At 42.1% G+C, this 27071-nt stretch overlaps 1 protein-coding gene across 4 annotated transcripts in view; it reads right to left on the bottom strand.

Moving 5' to 3' along the window:
* Window positions 1–10230: 10230 nt before the first annotated feature.
* Window positions 10231–27071, bottom strand: part of Gria1 (glutamate receptor, ionotropic, AMPA 1) — a 314019-nt gene continuing 297178 nt past the window's right edge. For 3 of the 4 annotated variants that reach the window (XM_005376180.2, XM_005376179.2, XM_005376185.1), the window contains 2 exons: window positions 20981–21115; window positions 10231–13102 (listed from right to left, as the gene is read on the bottom strand). In XM_005376180.2, coding sequence (XP_005376237.1) covers window positions 12902–13102; window positions 20981–21115 — 336 coding nt within the window. In that variant the 3' untranslated portion in view covers window positions 10231–12901. The remainder of the gene's footprint in view (window positions 13103–20980; window positions 21116–27071) is intronic. The other variant, XM_005376183.2, reaches the window with a different exon arrangement.

The following is a 27071-nucleotide window of genomic DNA, read 5'->3' as shown; positions in this document are numbered from 1 at the left end:
AGGCCACAAGAATGGAAAATAGTTTGCAAACAGGCCCTGCAGCAACTTTTTGTAGATATGGGAGAACTGAGAAAATGATAAATAATTGTTGTTGAAAATTCATATCTCTGAAAAATGTTCCAGAAACTATTATATAAGGTAACTTTTCCCTATTGTTAGTGAAAATTCAGCATTTATCATTGTGCCAGGTTGGGATAAAGGAAAATCCAGCTGACTTTAAAACCCAAGCCTGGCTTGCCCGGTTGGCAGTTCTGTGACACAGGGCAGGTTAGTCTCTCTGAGTATCACAAGTGCAAACACAGATAACACGCCTCTGCTGTGGGCCCTGAAAGAGCAGTATATGTGATACTGTCATTAGACAAAAGCCTGACTTGTAGAAATTCCTCTGAACCACCCAACTGAGACCGCATGGTGACCCAATAGTCAAAGCATCTGAAGCTCTTCTGGTTAATTCTCTTAATGCATTTTTCACCACAGTACAGGGGATGGGGTATTTACTAGGGGGACTGGCAACAGTATCTTTATTTGCATGTTGTTCAGAGGAATGCAAAAACCTCTTGGTTAACTCCTCAAGAATATTCATTGCAATCATCTGGAGAGCTCTTCTTAAGACATCCTGGTGAACAGAAATTTCCTACCTTCTTATTTTTCTAGTGATGGCAACAAAAATATCTTTCCTGTCAAATTACCTTTTAGCTTGACTCTGAAAACCGTATTAGTTTTTTTTCTTCCCACTGTTTTTGCTTGTATGTTTCTTTATAGGGCTAACTCTTGGCCCATTGCTTCCTCAAGTTAGCTGATGCATGTTTTCATTTTTTTCTCAGCCTAAAGGTTACTGATCACACCACTCAGCGACCCTCTGGCATGCTCTGTTGAGAGAGGGTAGAGATTGTGAGTTAGGATGTTATCATTTCAGTTCCTACCTCACATACTGTTGCTTACGTGACTTTGAGCAAGTCTCTTGATCTTCTTAAGCCTCAGATTTTCATTTAGAAAATGGGAATAATAATATCTATCCACTGTTTATGACATTACTAATAATAAGGCAGAACATAGTTGTGGAATAGCTTACTGGGTGCAGAATTCTGTGGCAATGTGAAGATTCTTGTTTCAGAGCAGCTATGACTCTCAGAGAATCCAATAGAGTGACACTGTGAGTGGAATTTAATGTATAAATCAACATAGGATGTAAATTTTTCAGGAACTTCAGGAAGCACTAAATTACAGTTTGGCCTTGTTGGCTCCTGTGTTAATGCAATTTGCCTCTACCATTTTTTTCTCTTTATATATTCTAGTTTACCTCTACAACCTTTTCCATGTCTTCATGGAATTGCTGGAGTTAGTTCTTTCATCAAAAGAAACACAGCTAATGCGAAGTGAGTATCTAGCTGCTGGTGTATCTAGCTGCTGTTGCTACAGAAAGAAATAAATATGAACAATAACAGTTCCCTTCCTCTTCCTGAAATGATTTAAAAGGAGAGCAGTGGGTGGGGGAGAAAGACAAAGAAAAAGAGAAAGAGAGAGAAAGAGAAAGAGAAAGAGAAAGAGAATGAGAAAGAAAGAGAGAGAAATGTTGGGGGACCTTCTGTTAATACACTGTATTTCAAAGGATGAAGGAAATAAAATCTTATGGGCAGAAAGGAGCCCCTTTGAGGACTTATTTGGTCTTTCTTAACATCAGCTCTTTTTTAGAGGGTTTTCAATTATTTATGAGTTAACACTCACAGTACTCCAGGGGGACAGGTTAGCAGGAGAGCACTCCCTCCTCACCCCGGCAGCACTGGAGAAAATGAAGGCTGAGAGAAATCAGAAAGTAACATCAGCACCTCAATATATGCAAATGGATTTCTAAGGAAAAAATTTGAATTTGGATAAATCTGTTTAAAACCAGTTGCTCGGTAGAGATACCTGGTTAATGTTTGAATCCTGACTTTCTTTTCCTGAATCAGTTATATGGTTCATAGCTGGTTACTGGTTCATAAATTAGAATCCCCTTTGTTTGTTAGATTTGGAAATACAGCCCAGAGTAGCTCAGGCATGCCACTGGAAAATCTGATTAAGGCTGGCCTGTCCAATGACTGGGGTAGAACTCTTTCCCTCCATCGTGTATCCTGATTTTGTTTTCTCTTGCTATAGAAAGAGTTTCTCTATACAATTCAGAAGACACCCTTGGGTAGTTTTTGCTTAAATTCAAAGGTAAGGACCCTCTTTCACTCAAGGTCCAGATTTAAAACTCCAGGGAAAAATTCTAATACACTCAAATTGAGTCATATGATGTGGTGTGGTCAGTTGTTGTGGCCGGGGCAAAACGAACATAATTGCCTGGACCAGGGGCATAGGCAGGACAGCATATTAAGACTGACACTACAGACAGGATCACATGGTTGGAGAGTAGCAGGAGCAGCTCCTTGAAGGGTAGTATGCCAGACTGCCAAAATCCACAACGTATATGCATTGGCTTTTAAAAATTATTTTCCAGTGTGTGAGAAATTAGTATCTATATCATTACTAAATGGATTCTAACCAATTCATTAAGCTGAGTACTCAATCAAATTAACAGGTTTTTTTTTTTTTATTCCTCCCTGAATGAATTTGTGTGTGAATGCAAGACTTTTAGATCACAACACATTTTTTGAAAGAAAAATCAAAACTATTTTTTTCTGATTAGGTTTCAAAGCAAAATAGAGAAAAGGAGAATGCTTTATTCATATAAAACATCTATGTAATTATGTTTTTTTCCCTCAAAGTCACTTTATCCTCCTGGTGGTGCTCAGATTACTTCTTAATCTTTCATCTCAAAGCCTGTGCACATCTGACTTCAGACTTCTCTTTGTAATAACTAATTTCAATGGTTTTTCATGACTACTTTTTAGATGTGTACATCGAAACAACGGCTGCCTTGTAAGGTGTAAAATGTAAAAGGCAAATGTAACATTTGCCTCTAATATCTTGTCAGTTTTTCATTCTGAATTCTCTCCTTACCTCCCTGCATGCTTTATCCTCCCAATGACTATGATTCCTATCAGACACTTTTATCATGAAAACATCTTGTAGCAGGCATGTCAGCCCAGTTTGACATTGTCAGATAAGTCTGGGTTAGTAACAGCATTTACAAGAAACTTATCAAACTGGAGAAAGTGCTCTGTCCGGAACATGAAATTGTGAGGATATGGTATGGAAAGGTAATAATCCTGAAGTTTTCTCATCTAGGCACTTACTTTCTATTTAGATTTGAGACTAGACATATTTTTCTTTATGTTTTATGATACTGAGGATTGAATCCAGGCATTCATCTTGAGTTCTATCCCCAGCCCATTTTTAATGTAGTTTTTATTTTGAGGTAAGTTCCCATTAAACCACCAAATTCCTCAGTCTGAGCTTAAACTTGTGGTCCTTCTGCCTCAGCTTCCCAGAGTGCTGAGGTTACAAGACTTAGTTGTAATTTTCAGCTGCCTCTCTGTAAAATATCTTCCCCAGGACATGGCCAGTTTATCCAGATACACAAAACTAATGCAATAAAGAAAGATGAAAAGCCAGACTGAGTTGCAGAATTGTCTGAATGCAAGGAGACCTCTTTGCTGCTACATACACAATGCCAAGGAGCTACCTTTTCGTAAGTCTGACTATAGCCAGAAGCTAATGTGGCTTTGGTCTAGTCACTTATACTCCAGGGCCTCAATTTCACTTGGAAGAAATAGTTTGATAAAATAATGATTAAATAATTTCCCAGGTCCCTTCCAACTCTTACAAGCCTCATTCATTTATTTAAAACATGTATCAAGCAAAACTGCTAGTGTTTTTTTCTCAATGATTTGTGACCAGGAGATTGGACCATGCATATGAGTATGTTCAACAAATAGGATGGTAATGTATATAGCTATGAATATCCCCCACACAGTTCCTTTAGCTTAGCATTTATGGAGCTTGAGTATTGTTTTCTTTGTTGGCAATTCAGCCTTACTGTGGGGGAAAGTCCAAATACATATATGTAGAGTCCTTACATACATGCAAGGAACACCTGCCACCTCTACCTGGTACCTATATTGTTATCAACATTTCTTATGGGCCAAAGAGCCTATAGTGCTTCAGGAACTGAGGAGAGTATTCTAACATAGCAAAGATAGTGAACATATTGCAAGGAAGCTGCTCTGTTTCATTGTGTAGTCATGATTTGATCTATGAATCCATCCATCATGGCTCCCATTTATTGAACATATACTGGGCTCAGAATCCTTCTTACTACAGCGCCTACCAGTTTTCTATCTGGTGATGTCCTTGCATGTTCAACCAAGTACCATCTTAGCCTTTTTGGCAGCATCCTTCTGGGCTTTTTACTGCAAACTACCATGTCAACAGATGACATCCTTTGATCTGTTATGGGAATTTCTTAATTGTTGCTTAAGGTGTATGTGTAATCTAGGTGGCTAGTTCTCCTTTCTTTCTTTCTTTTTTTTTTTTTTTTCTGGTACTGGGAATCAAACTCACGACCTTGCGCTTGCCAGGCAGGCACTGTGTTGCTGAGCCAAATCCCCAGCCTCCTAGTTCTCCTTTCATGCTTGAGCCTCAGGTTGCACAAAATCAGGACATTAATCCTGCCTCAGGGAGATGTTTCCATGAGGATTAAACAAAAAGAGTGGTGATAAATGTCTCGCATAGTGCCTAGCACATAGTAAATTACTAAAATACATTAGTTTTTTTTTTTTTTTTTTTTTTCTAAATGTAGTAACTGATACACGAATGAATTTCTTCCTCATATTTAAAACTTTCATCTGCTCCCTATATAGTGATGTGTTCAGTATCGGCTCTCCATGCCCAGCCCAGACTCTCTTTGGCCACTGTGGTGCCAGCTACACTGGGTATTTGCTCTTTCCCAAGGAAACCCTGCCACTTCCTGCCTTCATGTCTTGGATTATTTTGTTCCCTTTTCTTTTAAAGCTTGGTGGTGCATCTCTGGCTCTGTAATGACTGTGAAACTCTCAAGACAAAACACAAATTTTAACCTCCTTCCCTAATTCCCCAGGCAGAAATGATCTCCAACTCCTTTGGATGCCACTGGCTTTTCCGCTCTACCTACTTCATTCATCAAGTCATTGAGCAATAATGTTAACTGAGGGTTGTTATGTGCTTGGCATTGTGGTAGAGTCAGACAAGGTCACTGGTCTTGTGAGTGGGTGTTCTGGGAAGGGGAGATGCATAATAAGAGAGTAAACAAGATATTTTTAGATGGTGATGAGTAACACGAGAGAGAATGACTTCAGAGCTACTTTACAGATAGAGTAGAGAGAGAGCACTGTTCCAGGTAGATGACATTCTGAGTTAAGATACAGATGACAAGGAGCCAGCCTCATGGAAATCTGGGTGAAAAGGTTTCATGCTAAGATAGCAAGCATAAGGGCTGAAGTGGGACTAGCTGTGGCATGGTTGAGGAATGGCCTGGAAGCCAGAGTAGGTGGAAAACAGTGATCAAGGAGAGAGTTATGGATTGTCCTGTGGTTAGAGTCCCTTTTATGGATACACAGTGATGGTAGGTATGTGGAAGATGACCCAAACACTTTGCCTTTTTTCCCACCTTGCATTAACTGCCTTTGAATTTATGTTGTATTTAATGATGTTTTGTGTCTTATTTCCTGTCAACTGTCTGAGAGACAAGACTATCATTTGTTTGTCGTTCATTTTTTATAACATCTACCTGCAGACATAGATGGGTGTGTGTGCTAGAAGGCTGGTTATCTTATTCTGGGGTAAAAATGACACTTATCTAGTCTTTTTGAGGAAGGTGGGGGTTACCAGTAGGTCTGTAAACTGGTTTTGGGTGCAGAGTTACCTGCCAAAAACAAAGCAAGGAGACTGGGCCAAAAATAAGTTGCATCTGTAGGAGGAGCCTCCTTCTGTCTCCTAAGCTGCACTGTCAGCTTTATTTGCCTGGTTAAATACCAAGCCTTGCCTTCTCTGGGCTGTCTAGTTGATGCTATGGGATAAACCCTTCTCACCGCAGCTCACTTCCTTAAACTCAACTCCTTGTTTGCCTAAATTCATGTAACTGTTCATTCTCTCTGACAGTTCAGTGGCTGTCGGGTCCCTGTCTCTTTTCTATTCAGCTTTGTTTCGTAATGATTCACACCCAACGTGCTGTCAGGATGCTATAATTATATGTTAGTTTCTCAACCTTGGCACTATTGACATCATGGGCAGGGTCATTCTTTGTTGTAGGGGGGCTTGTTTGTGCACTGGAATATGGTCAGCAGCACCCTTGATCTCTGCCCACTAACTTCCAGTAGCACCTGTTACCCTAGCTGTGAAAACCCAAAATGTATTACCAAATGCCTTCTTGGGATTAAAGCGCCTCTGACTGAGAACCAGTGATGCAGAGCTACAACTGAGAGGACCTCAGAAATTGCTCCGTGTATCCTCATTCCCTTATTTCACAAATGAGGACATCGAGGCCTAGAGTGGTCAAGTGAGTTGTCCAGCGTTGCACAGCAATTGGTAGTAATGCAGGTAACAGACATCGTATCCTTTAAATCTCACTCTGGTGCTCTTCTTTTGTCTTTCTTTTTGCATGGTGACACTCAAAGTGGAAAGGCAGAATGAATTAGAATTTAGGCCAAGCTATTCATCGGCCACATGACCTTGAGTTCTGAGCCTGCATTTCCTCTTATGAGGGTAACACTCTCACCATCGCAGGGTTGCAATCGCCACCCTGCATGTTTGTTCTGAGGACTAACTGCGACGCATTTGAAACTCTAGCATCGTACCTACTATGCAGTTAGCATGGAGCAAATGCTGGCTCCTGTTCCTTAGTGCTCTATAAGAGTGGCAAAGGCAGTACTGAGGAGGAGTGGTTAGAGCTGTCACCACAAGATGAGGCTGATGGACAGTGCCTTCCAGTGAACTACGTTAAAAATTCAAGTGGTGCAAGTGGGTTTGGTGTCTATAATGGAATCAGCCACATAGTTTTCCAGCTTGGAAAATAACTGGCTGTGTCCAAGTCTGACTCATTTGACAGAGTTGTTTTCTTCTTCTCCTGAGGAGACCACTCTCCGATGATTATCTTACCTCCACGGTCTGGTGTCTCTCCTTTTTCCTAGTAGAATGTTACGCGCTTATGAACATGCCTAAAGGTGAAGGAGCATTTAGAGCTTAAGTCAGAGACTTCTTCTTGTGGCAGATGTATGTAATTTTTTCTCCTTTTGTACCAGGAAGTTTTATTTGTTTTTGGTGCTGGGAATGGAACTCAGGCTTTGGTGCATGCTAGGCAAGCAGTCTATCACTGAGCTAACCCACAGCAAAGGCCACGTATATTTGCTATCCTGTGTTTCCCTGTCCATCCCAGATTCTTACTTATTGGGAATTCAGGATAGGCCTCATGAGATATTCTTCAGAGGTCTAGTACTGGCCAGCTGCCATTCCTTGATCTTGATTTAAGGTGTGTTATGTACATATGCCAAGTCCCTGAAAGGAAGATAATCATTGCATACTGCAAACATGTACTGATATAAATAAATAAATCATACTAAAAAGAAGGAACCCAGTTCCCTTGTTCTGTGGACAGCCTTATAATGTGGGATATGCACAGCAGAAAGGGATGGGGAAAAGCATACCAAACAGTGGACTGATCTCCGGAAAACTGTTTTGTGTTTGTCTGGTTGTGAACAGATATTGCTCATGTAGCAGTATGTAATTTTCAAAGTTTTCATGAATGCTTTGAAAATCCAATTTTAGTTCCACCCTGGTCACACGTTCTAGTCAGATGGGAGTTTGGAACAAAAGAACCCAAAGCACAACAACAACAACAATATTATTATTATTGCTTGTATGTCATTTCAGACCAGCTAGATCTAGAGATGCATCTTGGACACTAGTGACTTTAGAATTGCCCTAGGTGATTCTAGCATGTGAATGAGAATCACTACCTATCTGAAACAAGATATCCCATGTCTTGAATGAGTGGAATGAGGCACAGGATGGTACATTTGTTTTTGTAGTATGTCTTGAAAGGCAGAGCTTGGCGACAAGCCAGGAATAGACACCCTAGTTATTTCCATTGTAGTTTCTCTGCCTATCATGTGTCTTTGAGGAAGAAACTTATGCAAAATCTCAACTTCTCTGTAAAGTAGGCTGTGGACAGAGCCCTTTCCCTCATAGAAATTCTTTCCTATAGAGCACATATGTATTTGGTAAGGTACAAACTCATCGTCTTATCTATTATTTAAGATAAGACCATTCTGATGTTACTTCCATGAAGGATAGTCAAGACCTCTTCTGTAGGGTCTTCCTAATCCCATTTTAGTGTCTATCAGGGTGTTACTGACCAAATAACCAGAAGAATGGGTGTATAACAGATGCAGGAAACCTTCCCTGGATGACTTTGAATTCTTTAGCCCCTATTTCCATCTGCTTGGAACACAGAGGACATCAAGCTAATGGTCTTGTGGATTCTAGGAATCTGGACGGAATGGACAATCACAGAATATTTATTTCAACTTGCACAACTGCAGCATCTCTTTGACAAAGACTTGTTCTAACTCCAGGAGTAGCCGAATTTTAATAAGGGGTTTCTTTGGCCTTTAGTTGAACCTAAGTCCATTGCTCTGTAACTCACAGAACTGATCTTAGACTTTCTCACACAGAAAATGATACCTCCTTTCCCTCATGATGGATGGACCTGAGGACTCTTGCTGAACTCCTTCTTCATGGGGCCTGGTTTTTGACTCCTTCTTTAATCTGCTGGCTGATCTCTGTTTTAAAAGTTTTTTTTTTACAACCCTGTCTGGATAAGGATAAATGGGTTTTCCACAAGGAATCAAAGGCGTAACTTTAACCTTTCTATTTTCAGTTACTTTGGTCTGACAGGCAGGTAGAGAACTACTTTCCTGACAATCACTCACCATAACCTGGTTAACAGTGAGATGGGCAGTTAGGGATGTAAAGGCTGTGGATTTAGGCAGACATAATTCAGAACGTGGCTCTGTCATGCAACTGTGAGCAAGCTATGTACTTTGGTGAAATCTCACATGCCTCATCTGTAAGGCTCTACTCTGAGGGTCAGTTTCATGATGTGGAAAGAATGAAATGTGTTTACATAGTCAGTGCTCAATACTGGGGCAGCTGTGCCAGTGTAAGCATTGTGATCTCTGTCTAAACTACTTGACAATAATGCAACAGAGACCATTTTCTCTGCCTGTATGTTAAAATTAAGTACTTGTTTACCCTGGACATCTAGAGGGTGCCAGGTAGGTGTAAATAATGACTAGAACTTTGCACAAGTTTGCTAATTTTTCCCTTTTCTCCTATCCCTTTTCTATCACAGCAGTTGCTACTCTTTAGAACCTCCTTTAGTTGGATTTTTTGATCCTCGCTAATATATGTGACCATTAATCAAATTTGTCAACTTTATTGGGTTAAGAAATGGTTTGTAAAATAGAAAAGCACACTCCCTGGGTATGTCTGGATTGGTCACAGGGTCCTGACCTTGAATACCAATAGGTCGCTATCTATTTCTCCCCATGTCTTCAACTGAACAACTTTGATGTGCCATGTGCTTCTGTCATAATATTTCTGCTTCGGAGCCAGCAAAACATCACAGACTGAGCCCCCTGAACTGTGAGCCAAGTGAAAACTCTCCTTTAAATTGTGTATCAGATATTGTGTCCCAGTGATAGGAAAGCTGACCAAAAATATGTGCCAAAAGTATTTCCCTTATGGGGAAATAGTGGATGTTGTTCTTTATCATAAGTATCTAAGTGTCAACAAAATCAAAGTCTTTTAGAGAAAGCCCACCTAACTTGAGGGAAAGGGAAGGTTTAGACAAGAACAAGGGTCTTACGGTTTGAGGGCCAAGATTATATTTTTATAAGAATGGTCTAGGTTTGTTTCTTGCTGTGACTGTGCATATCACAGATATCGCTGGACCCAGCTTGGAACTATCCGGGAGACATTCCCTGTGAACCATCCAGTTTCCTAGAGATACTGAGAGGGCCACATACCAAATCCAGCTATTTATGAGACTGACTGTGGGCTGCAAATGCTAAATACCATTCTTTGCCTTCTAAAATATCCCATCTAGATGAATAATTCATCGTGTTCCAGTCCACTCATAACGACTTGAGAGCTGTTTGTGAGTTTGGAACAGTGGTCACCATTATGGTCAGTCTTAAGCTCAGCGATAAGAAAATAGCAATCTCTAGAGCCCTGGCTTCAGAAATGGCACAAAAATGGAATGAACAAAAATGGAAAGTAGATAATGGATCCACAGTGATTTAATTCTCGGTGATATTTTCATTTTATGCAAATACCAAAAGAAAAAAAAAACCCTGGCTATTTGAAAGAAAAACAGGAACCAAAAAATATTTAGTGTTTGATCAAGCAAGAATCCTTTCACACTTCTGCCAAGGGAGTTAAAACAAATATAGGTGTTAAATAAAAGGCCCAGGTACCAAAGAGCAAAATTTAATGAAAGCCAGAACTGTTAAGTATGGATTCCTGTTGAGAAAAATGTCAATCTCTTTCAGAGTTTTCCCATTGCTCTATTTTTAAGAAAAGTGTAGTAAAAATACATAATACAAGTTAACTTTTTTCTTGCTTTTGTTTTCCCTTCACCCATCCATTGATGAAAAGTATCTTCTGCCAGAGTCTTGGACCCCCAAATAGCATAGACCCTCATTTCTAACACAGCAGAGTCTCTCTCTATCAGATCATGTTGCTGGTAGGCTCAGCACTGGAGAGCCTCTTACCAGGCCAAAGGCAAAAGGTCTTTGATGCATGTTGATGGTAGAGGTTATTTCCAACTCTTCCAAAATGCAGACTCCCTAATGGTGGGTCATGTTAGGTTCTACACTGGTAGGCTAAGGGCTGAGAAAAGTCTGGTGTGAGAGTAGAGGGTTGGGAAGACACTAGTTGGCAGTAACAAAAAGTGATAATCCATCTTGAGGGTGCTGCTTCATGTACCACGCCCACATCAACATGTACAAAACTGAACAACATTTTGGTTGTAAGGGTGAAGAGTTGGTTGTAAAATGATCCTTTGCTGTGGTTGATGAAAGGAGGAAAGGAGAGACATGGAGATGGTGGGTATTCACTCAAAGAATCCACAGAGGAAGCCAATCATACTGCATCTAACTCTAGGTAGACTCCAAAACATTTTGCTCTCCACTCGCTAATGGTAATCTCTAGCAGAGAAGATTGGATAGAGGTGGTCAGGGAACAAGCCAGATTATGGTTATGAATAAAAGCTAATGACACATGGCACGCACTAAATCATGCACCTAGGAGAGTGGCTGCTGGAGAGCTGGAAGCCAATTGCACCAAGAATGAGAGTTGGGGTCTCCGAGAAAGCTCTGTGCCAGGGACTCCCACTTCCAATCAAAGTTTCAGCCTGGGCTTTTCTCCATGAACCTGGTCACTTCTCTAGTCTTGCTGTACTTTAGCTTTGTACTTGCAGTCACAGGTGCGTTCCTTCTGATCGCCGAAAGGCAATGTCCTCATTCTATCTTAGCCAGAGGAAGAACAGCCTCTGCGGGTTAGAGGTTGTGGTCAAGGACATCAGAGTCTCCAAGTGTCCTTATCAATTCAATCCATTTCCCTATCCCTTTTCAAATAATTCAGCCTTGGGCATCTTTGTTCCCAAAGATGACAGAACATTAGCTGACCACATGGTACAACAGTACTCCGTGTTCACATAACAACCCAAGTTCTCTGCATCAGCACAACCCAAAACTTCATATTTGGGCTCCCAAACCTAGGACAGGGCACATCATGGAAAGCTGTATTGCTTTTAGGCTTTGATGAGGCATCCTCTTCCACAATTCTTCCATTGCCTTTCTTTCACAGTTTGCTTGCATAGCATTTCTCTTACATTAGAGGCTCCACAGAGAAAGAGAGTCTACTTCACAAGGGGGTTCCTGCTCATTGTCAAGCAAAGGAAAATCAAGAATCAGGAGTGATATCTCCCTGGCTGTCAGCTCTTCCCGAGCCTCTGCTTGCTTCAGGAGACCAACTGACTTTTAGCCGCCACAGCGCCTTTGAGCATGAACATAGCAGAATACACTTCTCAGGGCTGAGGTTGACTGTGAAGAAATACACCATACCCTCTCTGGCCTATGGGGTATCTCTTGCACATCAGAGGAAGCTTATTCTGAGCAGCAATAACTTCAAGAGTCCTCCTCTGACCACCTATGTGCCCTTACTTTCTCCACCACCCCTGTTCTGAGTCGCTTTTCAAGTGGGTTCTTCACTAAATCGATGCTTAAGCAGTGATCCATCCGGGAAAAGCAGCCCAATTCTCCAACAGTGTCTGTCTCCATCCAAGGTTTGGGGCCAAGGAGTGGAGGGCAACACGGACAGCCCCAGGGTGAATTAGTTTTAAAGGTTGCCATTTTCCTTTTCTTGCTTGCAAGGTGGAATGAATCTTGAATCTTCAATCTGAAAACTGAAGAGGGGCGGGTGGGAGTTGGGAAGGATAAGGAAGGAGAAGCAAGGGGCCTAACAGAACCTGCAAACCATGGATATTAGTATGAAAAAAATTGCACACACTAAGACACATTAACAACTGAATTAAAAGAAAAAGGTCCGGTTTCTTCATTAGTGTTCTAGTGACTCCATTTTCAGACACAGCCTTCATTAGACAGGTTTACTGTCCTCTTATTGTAGTACATTGTTATTGATCATCCTCGCTTAGCAAACATAGAGGGGTGAAAGAACATCAAAAAAAGAAAAGGGACAGGAAAGTGGTTTTTTTTTTTTTTTTTTTTAATTCTCCAGGAAAATCTGTTGAATTGTCCTCCTTGTGGTTGTGGTGGTTGGTGGTGGTGGCGTCTCACTTCGTTGTTTTTGGCACTGAAGGGTTTGGGGTGGGGCTGGGGGAGCCTGAGCCTGCTCCCCGCGGGTTTTCCGTCTGCTCCAGTTATAATCCCGTGGCTCCCAAGGGCATCCCTGAACTGTGGCTCATGCAGGGAATGGACTGCATGGACTTGGGGAAGTCATGCGTGACTACCCGGCCATTCTCTCCACTGCCGCTGCCACTGGCTGCTGCTCCGCTGTTTCGGGGGAGGGTCGATGTCCGTATGGCTTCGTTGATGGATTGCTGTGGGATCAAACAGAAACCCTTTTCAGGAGGACAGGGGGTTCTTCCCCAGGTCCTTGGCATTGAATGACAGGGGAATGGGTCAAGAGTGGACTTAAAATATAAAAGCTCTTCTCTCTGTGCAACCCCTTTCCTATTCTAAAATGCTAGTCTTGACTTCCCATGAAGGTGCAGAATTCTTGAGTTGACTCTGGACAGGCCTTATCCCCTCGCTGGGCATTGGGTTTAAAGTTTAATATGTGCCCAGGACTGGGTAAGCACTAAGGTCCTTTCTTGTTCTTATACTCTGTGCTTCTTTGCTATTATTAATGATGATAAATAAAGCAGTACAAGGAAGTTAGAAAAGCTCCTGGGAGCAGAGTTTAGGAAATCTGAGTTATGGTTTTGGTTTTGACTGCAATTTATCTGTCAGTTGTTATCTGGGTATCTTGATTTTCTGGCTATCTTCAGACTAATTTTTCAAGTCAATGCCTGAAAACTGCTTTGAAATATTAAAAAAAAACGTAGAATGTGTTATTGTTAGGCTCAAGTTAAAAAAAAAAAACCCTCCAATATTCCTTAGGGAAATGCCATTCTACCTTTGGTAGTATGTGCCAAGGGCATGCGGAACTTGACTTAACAGGTGCTAAGACAAGTCTTAGGACAATATTCAAAATGTAATTACAAAGGGGCATGTGATAAAGAATAGGAAAATGCATTTGCAAGGTTATTATCTGGATGTATTCGCCTCCAGCATGTATTACCTACAGCTTTAGAATGGCACATCAGATCAATGCCACAACTTTGTGATTTCTAGAACGTTTGAGTTCCTACATTTGAAGAGGATTCCAAGGATCACCATAGAATCACATGAGTTAAGTGGAATATTCAAGACCACCAAGTAGGTCTAGAAGCATATCCTATTAGACAAGAGGAAGGGTTCTGTTCAGAGTTCCTTTGGAGAAAGAAAATTTATGACATGAAATCCAATGTTTTCCTAACTCTCACTCTCCACAAAGAGACAAACAGTTTTTGAGGCAGGGTTTGGCTTCTTGGTACAAATCAACGCAAAGGAGAAGTCTGTATGGATTGAGAAGTTTTCTTCTCTAAAACAGACCAGACCCATTCCTCAAGGGTTATTCTGTCCTTGCCTCTTTCTTGCAGTTTTCCTAGACTATACCAGCCCACTGCACAGATGCCCCTCTCATAAATGCTCACATATTTCACATTCTCTTGTACTGGGCCTGCTTCAGCTATGTAAGTTCTGTCTTCTTTGAGAGCTAACTGTCTGGCAGAGGGCAAGGGCCAAGTCTTCTCCATCCTTGGCTGTCCCCAAGGTGACTGGCCTACAGTTCAATACTTAATATACTCTTGAATTTGTCTAAGAAAAAGTCAGGAACCTAAGAGAATATGCAAAACGCCTGGGGCATGTTCTCCTTTGCATATTTCCATGATTCTTGTCATCCAGAGAAGCCAGTCAACCTTCTGTGGCCAGACGAAGATAAACGGGGAAGTTTTGACCTAATTTTTTTCCTGCTATCTTTTTATTGCTGGAAATCCTGACGATGTTTGAAAATGTTCTTTCTTTTTTAAAATCCATGATTCAGACAGATTTACCCCATACGATACTCTGCCCACACTGGTTCTGTCTCCTCAAACCTTGAGACTTGATTTATTTACATTTTTCCTTGGTAGCTCTCCACTGAGGAGGAGGTGTGACCTGGACTGCATTCTCTTAAGTCAAAGGCCAAATAAATACCAGTGTGATGCTACATGGGGAAAATGTGAATGAAAACAGGAAGCATTAGTGGTTACTTATTCTCACTTAAAAATAAAGTTGAAATGAACATAACATTTTATTTGTATGGGTGAGAGATATGGAGCTTTCTATAGTTTGGCTTGGAGTATCTATCCATGATTTTTCTTTTTTACATTCCATTAATTAAAGTAAAAACTTAAAGTTACAAATATCACCTTGGACTTTGTCCCCCAAATGCTCACAGACTCCTATAGTATTTCACTGAAACTGGTGGGATATCATGGATTTACCTTAAAGGATAAAAGGATAAGATGAATGGCACAGTCACCTTGGGTGCTTAGCAAAGTCTTAAATAACTTCACTGGGTATGTAGCTAAAACCCACCGCAGTTATGCCACTAGAACTGATTCTCAAGGAAACTGGAAGCTGCTTAGAGGTCCATGACTTCATTCTTCTATTATAGGTGGGTACTGGCTTCTTACTGCATTCCTTTCTAATATGATTATGGAATCTCAGGAAAAGAGATAGAGTCAAAATTTTGTGACTCCTACTCCTTCCCATACCGACTTAATAGCTATGGTGTGTGGCTTGGGTATCTGAGGTTTTGAAAGCTTCTCAGGAGGTTCTGAAATGCAGGAGAGGTTGTTTCCCCTCTGCTCCCATAACTTCTCCCATTCACTTTACAGAGAAATTGACTAATGAATATAACTGACTTGTTTAAGGTAACAGTCGTCTGACCTATTGACACAGTAGATGAACTTCTAAATGAGGTCCTTCTTATCCCCTACAGATAAGCTTTCATTCGATGACATAATTCCTGCCCTTGCCTGTGAGAAATAAGTTTCTTCCTTGTCCCTTCTTGGCATGCCAGCCAATCTTAGAGTTCATCTGTATCGTTACTGTTTTGAAACTGATAAAAAAGGGTTTGTGAAAAGTCCAACTTTAAAACCCCTCAAATTGGCTCTTCAGAGACTCATTTCTCTAACAGCGATTACATCTTAACTTCTTGTTTTGCTAAGAAAACTTTCCAGTCTCTGCATGTCATAGGATAGCCTAATAAAAGTTCAAACCTGAGCAATGACCTCATCCAGGGACCTCATCCAGGCACCTCATCCAGGCACCCCTGCAGAGAACGAGTGACCACCTCTTGTGGGGGATGTTACCCCTCTCTTGTCAAGTCTCTCAGCTGCTCATTAATCCCAGGAAAATGTGCAAGCCTCCAATTACTGTTGCTTAAGCTCGCCTTATGTTAGTGTGGCCACATATAATTGTGAAAGGTCGGTGGCTCTCGAGGGAGTGGGAGAGGCTGAGGATTATTTCCCTTTAGGAGTAAGCTGGTTAATAATAAAGACCCTGGGTATCCTTAATTTCAGCTAAAAAAAAGATATTTTGTTCCACTTTTTTGGAAGAGGAGGAATGCAGGGGATCTGAGACTTCACTGCATTCAGAATGGGTCCTAGGTTATATATGTTTGGTACCATATGGCAAATGAAAGTATGCTCAAGTGCTGTGGTCTGCTCAAAGCCCCTCTCCGCATCCCCAGCTCTCACATGCTACCTATCTTCCCCAGTCTGTCTGTCTGCGTCCTAGTCTCTGGCTTGCTTCCCGTTTCTTGACAAGAGTTCTAGTGTTTGGGTCTCTGACTCTTGTGCATCCTTTGCTGGCAACTGTCTTCTCCAGGTTAATTCCTTTCAGGCTTTAAGTCTGTTAACCATTACCTTCTTAGGGATGCTAATCTGACGGCTCTACTCACATCTGGCCCTCAACACAGGACTCTGCATTTTAATTGGTAGCACTGGGCATTATCTCCACAATACTCACTGAGCAGGTAAGTGTTTGCTTATTTTCTGTTTTCCCCATCAAGCTGTCAGCTTACTGAGAAGAGAAGCTGTGTCTGCTGTGCCCTCATCTCCATTGCTGAGCATACAGTGGTGCTTGGTATAGTTTTGTGGGGTGTCTTCTCCCCCACCCCATGACATCTGTGTGTTCTGCTCATCCACATATCAATAGGAGAACTCAAGGATGCAAAGCAAGAGACTATGGTATGCACAGAAGTTCACCTCAACAACCAGATCAGGAAAATCTAAAGACAGGGATGCATTTTATTTGTCTTTGTGACTCTCACTGGGGCTAGGACTTGAGCGATACATGGCAAGTGCTCAAAAATGATCACCTGCCATGTGGTTGGAGCAAGAAAGAGATTTAGGAGGAGTGGCTTGGCTACCGGGCTTTGTGGAGGCCATGCTGAATGTCTAATTCCTGTGGTTTCAGCTCCTAGCTTGTGTGACCTTGCTAGAACAAGCTACATAGCTCCTGTGATATGTTTCCTCAGCCTTAGACTTGCAAATAATACATTAGATGATTAATAAAAATGAATAGAAAGCACTTTAAACTGAAAGTTACTAAAAATGTTCCTGTTTCTATTTCTTTCCTTCCTCTCGTCTGCCTTTCTCCCTTATGCATACTTTTGCTTTCTTCTTTTCCTCATCTGCTTGAAGAGGAAAGGGCTCTTTAAACACTGTTGAGATCTGGGAGCCTGAGTCTGAAGTAGTTTAGGGACTCAAGACCTGAAAAGTTGGCCAAATACTGTGATCAAGGAGAGGGAAGAGGAGAGATTCTTTGCCAAAGGTGCTTGTCACCATCAATCCACATCTCCGTGCGATATTGGGGCTGCACATCTGAGAAGAGTTAATTGCTTTTAGAGAAGGCAAAGCACAGAATAATAGAGAGAAATGCAAAGCTCGAAAGTTGGAGAAACAAGTGGAATGCATTCTACTTATCTCTTTTGGATAAGAGAGCAATTGATGGAGCTTCAGAAATTAAGGGCTGGCTTGATTAATAAAGAAAATACCTTTTCTGCTGTTGGAAGATAGAAAAATTCTATTAGGAGCTTTAGTGAGTTGTGCAGCAGTCATGCCAGTCAACGGAATTAATTATAGAAGATTGTGGTAGAAGGTCTTGAATTAATGATTTCAAGAGACCTGATGCTTTCTGAGAAATTTAACATCTCCATTACAAAGGAAAGGGTGAGACTATCTCCAAGAAGCTATGCTATGACTAGTGGCCTCTTCTAAGGACTCTAATCTTAACTTGAATGCTGTGACTTCAGTAGTGAAGGTCCACACTATCCCAGTTTTAAGAAGTTGCTAGTCTTTAGTCACCCTGGTCCCAGCCACCCGGCACTGGTTAGTGGGAGTCACAATAATCCCAGAGGAAGGAATGGGCATCCAGGAGGTTCCCTGCCCAGTAGATGCCTGATCTCATCACATTTTATGAGCTCAAAAGATGGGGCCAAAACTATCTTGGAGGAACTTGTTTATACTCCCTCAGCTGGGTGGTTTGGGTAATAGTACTTGCTTAACCTAAGAGCAATTTGGTTAGGTTGCTTGCTTTTTCTCTTCATTTAAGAGGGTTTTTCTCCTCTGGAAACAATTCCACATGAATTGCACTAATATTTACCCTAGTTGTGTGGGATGACCCAAAAGAAATCAGACACAATTTGTGACAGTTATAGTCTGCATAGTTCAGAAAAAACCCCTAACACATGAAATTAGGGTCAATAAAGGGAAAGTTTCAAGGAGGATGCAGCTGTCCTCTAATAGTAATTATTATCATAAATGCTAGTTATCATTATTTTTATTTCTTTAGGACCTACTGTGGCGTAGGCATTTGGCCAAGCTCTTTATATCCATTGTTTCATCTAATCTTCATAGCAATTATTATTTCCCACCACTGCCCCTATTTTATTTTAGAAAATGAGGATCAGAGAGTTACTAAAACTTTTCAAGATAACAGAGTTAAGAAATGGAAGAGATGGGATTGACATTCAGCCTTGCGAGCTTGTTTCTTGGACCACTAGGCTGCACTGTGTACTGGGGAACAACGGGAGGGGGCACCCATGATTTGGACTCTGGTTTGAGTCCCAGGGAAGGTTTTTGTGGGGGTCGTCAAAGTTGTAGCTCATCTAGGTCTCATTCTGGCCCCTTCTTTGCCCTGGAGCAGTGTTCCTCCCTTGGAGGGTAAGACAGGAGAATCTTTAGGCTTATATTTTAGATGGAATAGGCAAAGAAGGCTTTGTTTAGGTTTTAGAAGCCCTTGCTTTGTCTAGCCAAGTTCTTTGGAGTTCTACACTGGAGTTAGGGTTTGAATCCAATGACTCTGCTATGATTTGTCTTTTTCGAGAAGACCAGAGGTAGGAGAGTTGGTCACATGTAGGACTAAGATGTTCTTAGGTTTTCTGACAAAATACCAGTATGTTTTTGCACTATAATTGTTCCTTGTTATTACATCTTAGGGAAGTTACCTTTTAAATGGGCCCTATGGATAGGAGACAGGATGTGGAATCTGCTTGCATAAAGGCACATACGAGAGAATCAGGTAGTGCATAGCTGGAACATGCAGGAGGTGAAGAAAGCAGATTTCTGGCGGTGGGTGGGTGGGTCAGGACAGATCAGCTGGTGTCATAACATGGAAATGCTGTACACCAGGACATTAGGTCTCTTTTTTTCTGCCCCCTTTTCCCTTGGTTACAGAACTGACTACAGAGTTTGCAAACAGAGGATGCCCAAAGATGACTTCTACGAGGGTGATCCTGGGTGTCTGTGTAGGACAGATGCCCAAGGCGCAGAGGGCTGACAAGAGGCTGTGTTTGCGATTCTGCAGTATGGATGCTGTACTTGGAAGCAATTATATGTTGAAGTGTAGGATTCTTTGGGCCCACCTGAGGGAAGCAAATCCTACCACGTCTTGCTAGTCTAGTCAATTCAGCATAATAGTCCAGATCAATAAGACATCCTTGGCATGTGGCCTTGAGTGACTACACTTTCTTTCCCTCCTTGGTCTCAATCCCACTTGTGCTTTTAATTTCCACTGCTTCTTGTTTCTCTAAATTCCTATGGGCCTTCCTGTCTAGCCACAGGGGGCCTCAATGAGTAATTTTTGGAGACTCAGTCTTTGTTGAAGTTTAAAGATGTCCAAGGTCACAGATAACCCCTCATTCTTCTGTGCTTCCTCATAATACCTTGACCATGATGTTCACCTTGTGACTTTCCATAAGTATTTTTTTTTTACTGAGGCTAAATGACTGAGAGGATTACTTAATCCAAACTTGAAGATTACTTAATCCAAATTCCCTCTGGATGCTTTAATTGATATCCTTCCCAAGAATTATTTACCATGTACTTCTATGCCTCCAGAGATTGGGAGCTTGCTACTTATAGTTCAAGCCACCTTTGGTTAGCTCTATAGGAAAAGTGGATTTTGCACGTTGTGTTAATATCTATTGTCTATTACTATTGTCTATTACTTGCTGTTATTAATTTTGTTGTATACTTGGGACTCCATAAAACTAATCTTTCTTCCCCAACCTGGAAAGTTCTCGTATTTTTGTTGACAGCCCTTAAATGCCTCATAGTCGTTCCCTCCTCCACTTGCTGTCACTTACGCTTGGTGTGGTCTGGAGCCACCTAACTAACCTGCTTACTGTTCTCTATGCGTGCTCCTTTTTTGCCAATGTCTAACTCACAATTTGGAGGTTAAGAAAATGCTCGATACACTGAGCATGGTAAGATCAGTACCGAGGAGAGAGGCAACATACCCTTTCCTATTTTGGGAGATATACTCCCTTTGACACACTTCAGAAAGATCAGTGGCTTTGTCTTTTTTTTTTCATTGTCTGAGTCTTGCTAAATTGCCCAGGCTGGCCTTGAATTTGCAATCCTGCCTCTGCCTCCCGATATGCTGGGATTATAGGTCAGCATTTGTAGTAATCATTCTTGCCTTGTTGTGCTGATTGTCCACTCAATCTTTAACCTTTAATCTCACCAACCTCATGTGGTTTTTTTTTTTTTTGGTACGGGGAATTGAACTTATGACCTTGTGTTTGCCAGGCAAGTGCTGTGCTGTTGAGCTAAATCCCTAGCCCCCTCACCAACCTCATCTGATGCAGATGTTACCCTGAGCCCTGTGTTTTCCCAACATACCCCATCTCCCTTCCTTTCTCATGACTGACTCTGTCCCTCTCATTTTCTTTCTAGCAGCTTTCAGCTCCCTGTCTTGACCTCGCTTCAACCACTGCCCACCCTTTCTAGCCAAGAGGTTCTCAGGAACCCCAGCTGTATCACAGAACAGGTTAGAAAAAAGGCCTGGGAAGACGATGCCACCTTCATCCGCTTGGATTCACTACGGGATTTGTAGCAGAACTCGATTAAGGCAACCAGCATAGCTAGTCCAAGTCCTCCGATCAGGATGTAGAACACGCCTGCCACATTGCTGAGGCTCAGAGCACTCGTCTTGTCCTAGGAAGAGGAGGGAAAGGAGGGGGTGGGGGAAAGAATAAAGTGAGTTAAGAGGCTAAAACCCATCCAGCCAATAGCATGTTTACAGACATACACTCAACCCCTCACCCTCTTTAACATTCAGAATAGTTGAAAAGGCTTTGCGCTCATTGGCTGAGAGTTAAACATTCCCCAGGAAAAAATGTACATGTGTATATAATAATTTTCTAAGCATTCTGGGTTGTGTTGCATTTATAATTCCATCTCTCCTCTCTTCGATGCCTTTTCTAGGGTGAGAGATGCTGTAAGAAACTCAGGGCAGCTTCTATCACGATCTGAACCTTGAGCTCACCTATTCTTTCAGAAAACTGTGTCCCTTCCTTTTTGATTCAGAGTCTGCCCCTCATCCCTGCTGTTGCTCAGCCGCACAATAGCCCTGTGCATTGTTTATGTTTCCAAGCGTTTTTCTGAGGGCTGGCACTTACAAGGAACTTTCCTCTGGATGTGCATTTGGTTTCAATTTAACAAGACAGTTATTATACACATAATAAAGATCAAGTGATATGCACCTTTAGCTTGATGCTCTAAATCCTGTTTGAGGGGGGAAAACTGGGGGGCTTGGATTAGTAGGGAGGCAATGAGAGAGAAAAATGGCTCAATTAAGTCCTAATAATTATACTTAATTAGTGTCATTTTTTTCTGCTGGAGGAGGTTGCTGCTAAACACTGTAGGCAGACACAGATCTCGGTGGCTGAATTTAGAAATCTCTGTTGCCTATGTAATTGATCTTGTATCAGCTTTGAAGGAAAAGAGTCACAGAGCAAGATGTTTACTTCCTAGAAGTTTGGAAAATAAGAAAGAACAGAACTCAGCCTACAGAACCTGAGGAAGGCTACTGGTCTGTTCGATCATCCCTGAGTTCTGTCATGTCCAGTGGGATTCCAAAGTGGGTGAATGAGGATAATACCGTCTCAAGAGGTGAGAACAACCAACTGAACTGTGGGCCTGGGTCACAAAGAGGGAGGCACTGCTCAACCAAATCCTTGACATAGGCAAAGGAAATGTTTACGTCTTGGAAGAATACGTATTTCCAGATGTCATGTAAGCCTCAACACCTTTGTTAATGTTTATTGCTTGTTCAGGTACAACAAATGTCTCATTAGGTGAAATCCAAATGCACGTCTCACATGGCACAGATATCCATCATTGTTGGCTAATAGGTGGCACTAGATGGGATGTATGGCTTTTGCACTCTGTGTGTTGCTCTTTAGTGGGGTATATAGGTGAGCCTCACAGTGGTGGACTGTGTGACCTTAGAACCTCTTAGACATCTGTTAGAATCTGGGCACATAGAAAGGAATTTATTTACAAAGTCAGTGGCCTTTGTACTTGTTCTACTTGGTGCATTGTACAGGATTCAGCAGGGTGAGCTTAGGGAATACAGCTGGCAAATAGCAGCAGGTCTTCCACCCCAGAAGCAGCAGAGCTAAAGGATTATCTAAGGCTCACCTCCTTGGCAGTTTCCTGTATTGCTAAGGCAGATAGCTCTTGAATATAGGTTATACTTGGCAAGGTATAGCCTAGCTTTGAAAGCAGAGGAAATGATTATTCAAAGGATTCAGAGAGGTGAAATTTCTCCTGTTCTGATAGAGTGGTCTTATAGGAGAAATATGTAAAAATGAGTTTAGAACTTGGTTCAAGTGTTGTCTGCATAAGTAAATTCCCACCTCACCCAAAATATCTCCCTGTTTGTTTTCGAGGAGGTATGTAATTCTGAGGAGGAGAGTAATTTAAAGTCCTTGGAGACTTGGAGTTCCTATGAAAGTCTCCTATTAGAACAGGGGCAGGGATGGGGTAGGAAGCATCTTAATGTATCATCTGCTCAAGTCCAGCAAAGAGTGGTTGATAGTAATGTTCAGATAGAGTGGATGGGAAAGGTGGTAGACAAGAAGACCTAGAAGCTACTGACTTCCAAAGATGATCATCTTTTTTTAGCACTTGATCTTAGCCAAAAGGCTGAGAAGCAATAATCAGTCTTTTTCAGTAGCTGCACACCTTTCCTCTTTGGTCACCAAAGCTATTTTCTTCTTCATAGTTTTCCCCAAGGCAACCTTGGTTGTAGATGGCTTTCAAAGATAGTGGAGTGGTGGACATCTTTTTCTGTTATTGTCTTCAAAATTCCCTGTGAAGGTATCTGCCTGTCTTGCTGTCGAAGATGGAATCTTCATTTCTTGTACAGTATATCTGAGAAAGAAGTAAGGCTGATCTTCATATGGAAGTGGGCCAAAGAAGCATATTCTATACAACTGCTGAATGAGACAGGTCCAATGACAGAACAATTGATTGTTCCTGGAGGGGAACAGCATCCCTTACCTCTGAAGGAGTCTTTGGCCCAGGCTGATGGTTGTGTGCTTGCACACATATGTGTATACATGTGACATATTCCATACAAAGAGGACAGCTAGATGGCATGGAAATTCCACCCACTGAAGGACATAGATTGTCACTGATCCTTATTTATGCTGACACAATTCTATTGTAGCCAGGGTGAGGAAAGACTTCAGGAATGAATGGGTGACTTGGGCTCCATCATCACCAAAGCCTGACTGAACCCAACTGACTAAACCTAGCATCATTTTAAATAGTGTAGGATGAAGGGCTAGTATTGGTGTGGTCTTAGCTTAGATAGGTGAGTTTACATTTAGAGAGGGTTTTGTGACTCTCTTATGTGTGCCATTAAGCTTTTGATAACATCAGATTTAGATCTTGCTAAGGAGGCTTGAGCTCTTCTGTGCAGTTTCCAGTTACTCACTCTTCCTGACTCACTCAGTTGAAATAGAATGGGCCATCCAGTAGCAGGTACAAAATCGCTTTTACTTGAGGACCAGAGTGTCCTTATAAGAGCAGGCTTCCTGGTGGTCTTGTATATAACCTGCAGTGTTCATGGTTTATAGGCTGTGACTTGGGAAAGGCAAAGTCAGTCTTCTGATCTCTCCTTGGGAAGACCCCATTTTCTTCCCATCCTATAGCAGCTGCACTCCCCCAAACCAGGCAGCTTGTTGGTGGGAGTGAAAAAGTCACATCTTGTCTCCTGCCAGGAGCAGGGAAAGAGAGTGACAGTACTGAAAAGAGTGACAAGTGAAAAGAAAAATAAAGATCCCATCTTTTAGAATCGTTGGGCTTGTTGCTATGGTTACTTGGCCCCCTTTCATCTGTTCTCCTTAACCTGTTGTCTTGATTTGCCATCTCCCTCATATGGAAGGGAGAATTTCCCCCATATTTCTCCTTGCTCTTCCCACATACGGGTGGACTGTCCTAGAATCCTTCTGTGTTTCTCAGTCAACATCCCTTCCGAGAATGTTCAAGATTTCCAAGACTTGCCTGGATCAAGTCTTCATCAGTAGGACTGAGTCAGTCTGAAGCAGAGGGGCTGGAAGCTTTGTTTACAACAAGAGGAGAAGGTTCTGTGGGAAAGCTGAGGTCACTGGACATGAGACCAGTCCTTCCCAGTGCCTGAAAATCTCAGCCAAATTTGAGTGTCTCCAACTGGAATTCCATACGTTTTCTAATCTGCTGACAACTGGATTTTTTGGAGACTGCCTGTGAACTTTCTACAGACTGTTGGATTTGTAACCAAACTTTACCTTTTGGGGCTATGCAGAAAAGTCCAACCTACTGTGGTCACTGCTATTGCTCAGTTCATTTTATTCCTTTCCAAACTTTATTTTTGGCCTAAAAACTATTTCCTTGAGTGATCAACTGTTTCCTGGGAAATGGAGGCTGAGTGGTTTGGCTGGGCTCACTCACTAGCTAAGACAAAAATTGGAAAGCTACCAAGAGGTAGGTTTGACTAATCTAAAAGTAAGACCTTTCAAGTAAGTAGAATGCACCGCCATAGGTAGTGGCTGAGTTTCTCAATCATAGAACTATTCAGGAAGAAGCTGACATGATCATAAGGTATTCAAACCCTGGATACAGAGTTGGACCAAGCGACCTTTAACATTCATCCCAAACCCAAGAGATCTGAGGTATCTAAGGAATTCCTCAAGGGCCTAGGATCACGCCATGAATAAATTCTCCTTAGAGATTAACTCCTTGAGGGGGTGCAAAAAAGAAACTCGTGTTAATTGGCAACTTTTGCTGTTCCATTTCCAAACTAGGCCAGATCCCTAGCCTGCATATTTTCCCCAAGAGCACACAGGATGAGAATTGGCCCATTGTACTAATAATTGGCAAGGCAAATACCGTGCAAGTGATGGTTGTGGGGGCGGCTCTTAGCAGTGTGAGCTCAGGGACCGGCTGCTGTACAATGCACCACAGAACATCCTGACTCACAACAAAATCGCAGCAGAGAACTCAGGGAGACAATATGGAGTGTGGAGAGGATCTCAAGGCCTGGCTGAAGCTGAGGTCTCTTTCAAAGCAGGAGGATTTTTTCCAGAAACAGAGGCCCTAGTCTGAGGGTAGAGTGGGTGTCTCTGTGAGGAGCCCTCAGTGTGTGCTGAGTACCTACTTGGACTGTGCATCGGAGGGGAAGGGCCTTGGGTGTCTGGAAAATCAAGCCTGCTCTCCTCACAGGTGTTTGTGGGTTATGTCCCAGAAGAAAAAACTTTCTTCCTGTCTGGTCCCTTTTCCTGGGGAAGTGATGAGGATTTAGGATGTCTGGCTTAGGGGCTGTGGGTGGGATTGAGTGGCTCAGCGTTCAATCTCTGAGAGTAACTGCTGTACGTTGGAAGTGTCATCTGGAAGCCCACGTAACTCCCAGCGGATTCACCTCAAAGGCAGTGGTCGTTTCTAGGCTGCTGCCTGCTCTGCCTTGCAGAGATCAGGAACCTTCCCCCTGAGTAGGAGTCTGGAGGGGCAAGAAGACTCCACTGTTTGGGGGAGAAGGAGTGATCTTTGCAAATGTTTGTTTTAAGGGCTTTCTTTCTCTATCCATATCCTTCCAGTGCTACCTTCCTGGGGAACTCTAGTCCAAGAGCATTCAGCAAGTAGGGGAGGAAAATCCCAGCTCCTTCAATGTGGCCAGTGCTCTTTTCCTGATGGGGGTTAAGGATGGATCTTTGCACACAATGTGAGCATGGACTTGGTGTTTGCAATCCTTTTGCCTTCCAGGCCTGGGTGAGGGTAGGGGTGAGTTGTGAGTCAATTTAGAGCAGATGGAGTCACTCTGCTGGCGGGGGGCAGTGTGGCATGAGAAAAGGGGCAGCAGAGAGGCAGGGAGCCCCAGCAGAGTACTTGCTCAGGTTTGTCACCAAGTCACTGGTGGTCTTGGGAAAGTTGCTCAGTGACTATTGCCTACCTTTAGATGGTATAGGAGAGGGCATTAGATTATACATAGAACTAAATAAATATTGGCCTCTCAATGAGGGCATTTCCCCTTCTTAGTGCTCTTCCATTCTTTCTGATTGAGCCAACACATGAGTCTCTGTTTGGTGCTGGCTGGTGTGTCTTTAAGACTTCTCTATCATGTATCCTCTCCCTTTTGTAAGGAGCACAGGTCTCAGTGACAACAATAGCTACAATTTAATTACTGTGCTGTCATTATATTTATTGTTATGGCTGCTTTCAATTTTTTTTTGCAAGAAGTACTTATTTTCTATGAGCAAATGCAACCACTGTTTATAGGAAGGAAGTCAAAGTAACGACGAAGGTAGTAGATTTAAAGGAACCGGTGGAACAAATGATAATATAAGAAATATGCAAATGCTTGAAGTGTTGCCAAGGAGGGATTAAGTCCTCTCTAGGTTCTCTTTCAACATTGAAGCCTGAGCTTTGTGATATAGGTAATGCTTTCAGAGCGTGAGACCTCTTCATTCTTAGTGCAAATTGACTCCTGTACTTGTACGGTGAACCCTCTTTGGAGGTTATTGGCCCTTGAATTTAAAAACCAACTGGTATCCTCAAAACAAGAGCAAGGGATCACACTAGATGTCTGATGCATGCCTTGCCAAAAATAGAACAACAAAAAAGAGAG

The sequence above is a fragment of the Chinchilla lanigera genome, unplaced genomic scaffold (assembly GCF_000276665.1).
Source record: "Chinchilla lanigera isolate Chin_1 unplaced genomic scaffold, ChiLan1.0 scaffold00007, whole genome shotgun sequence".
Classification (NCBI taxonomy): Eukaryota; Metazoa; Chordata; class Mammalia; order Rodentia; family Chinchillidae; genus Chinchilla; species Chinchilla lanigera.
This window is presented reverse-complemented; position numbering and strand designations above follow the sequence as displayed.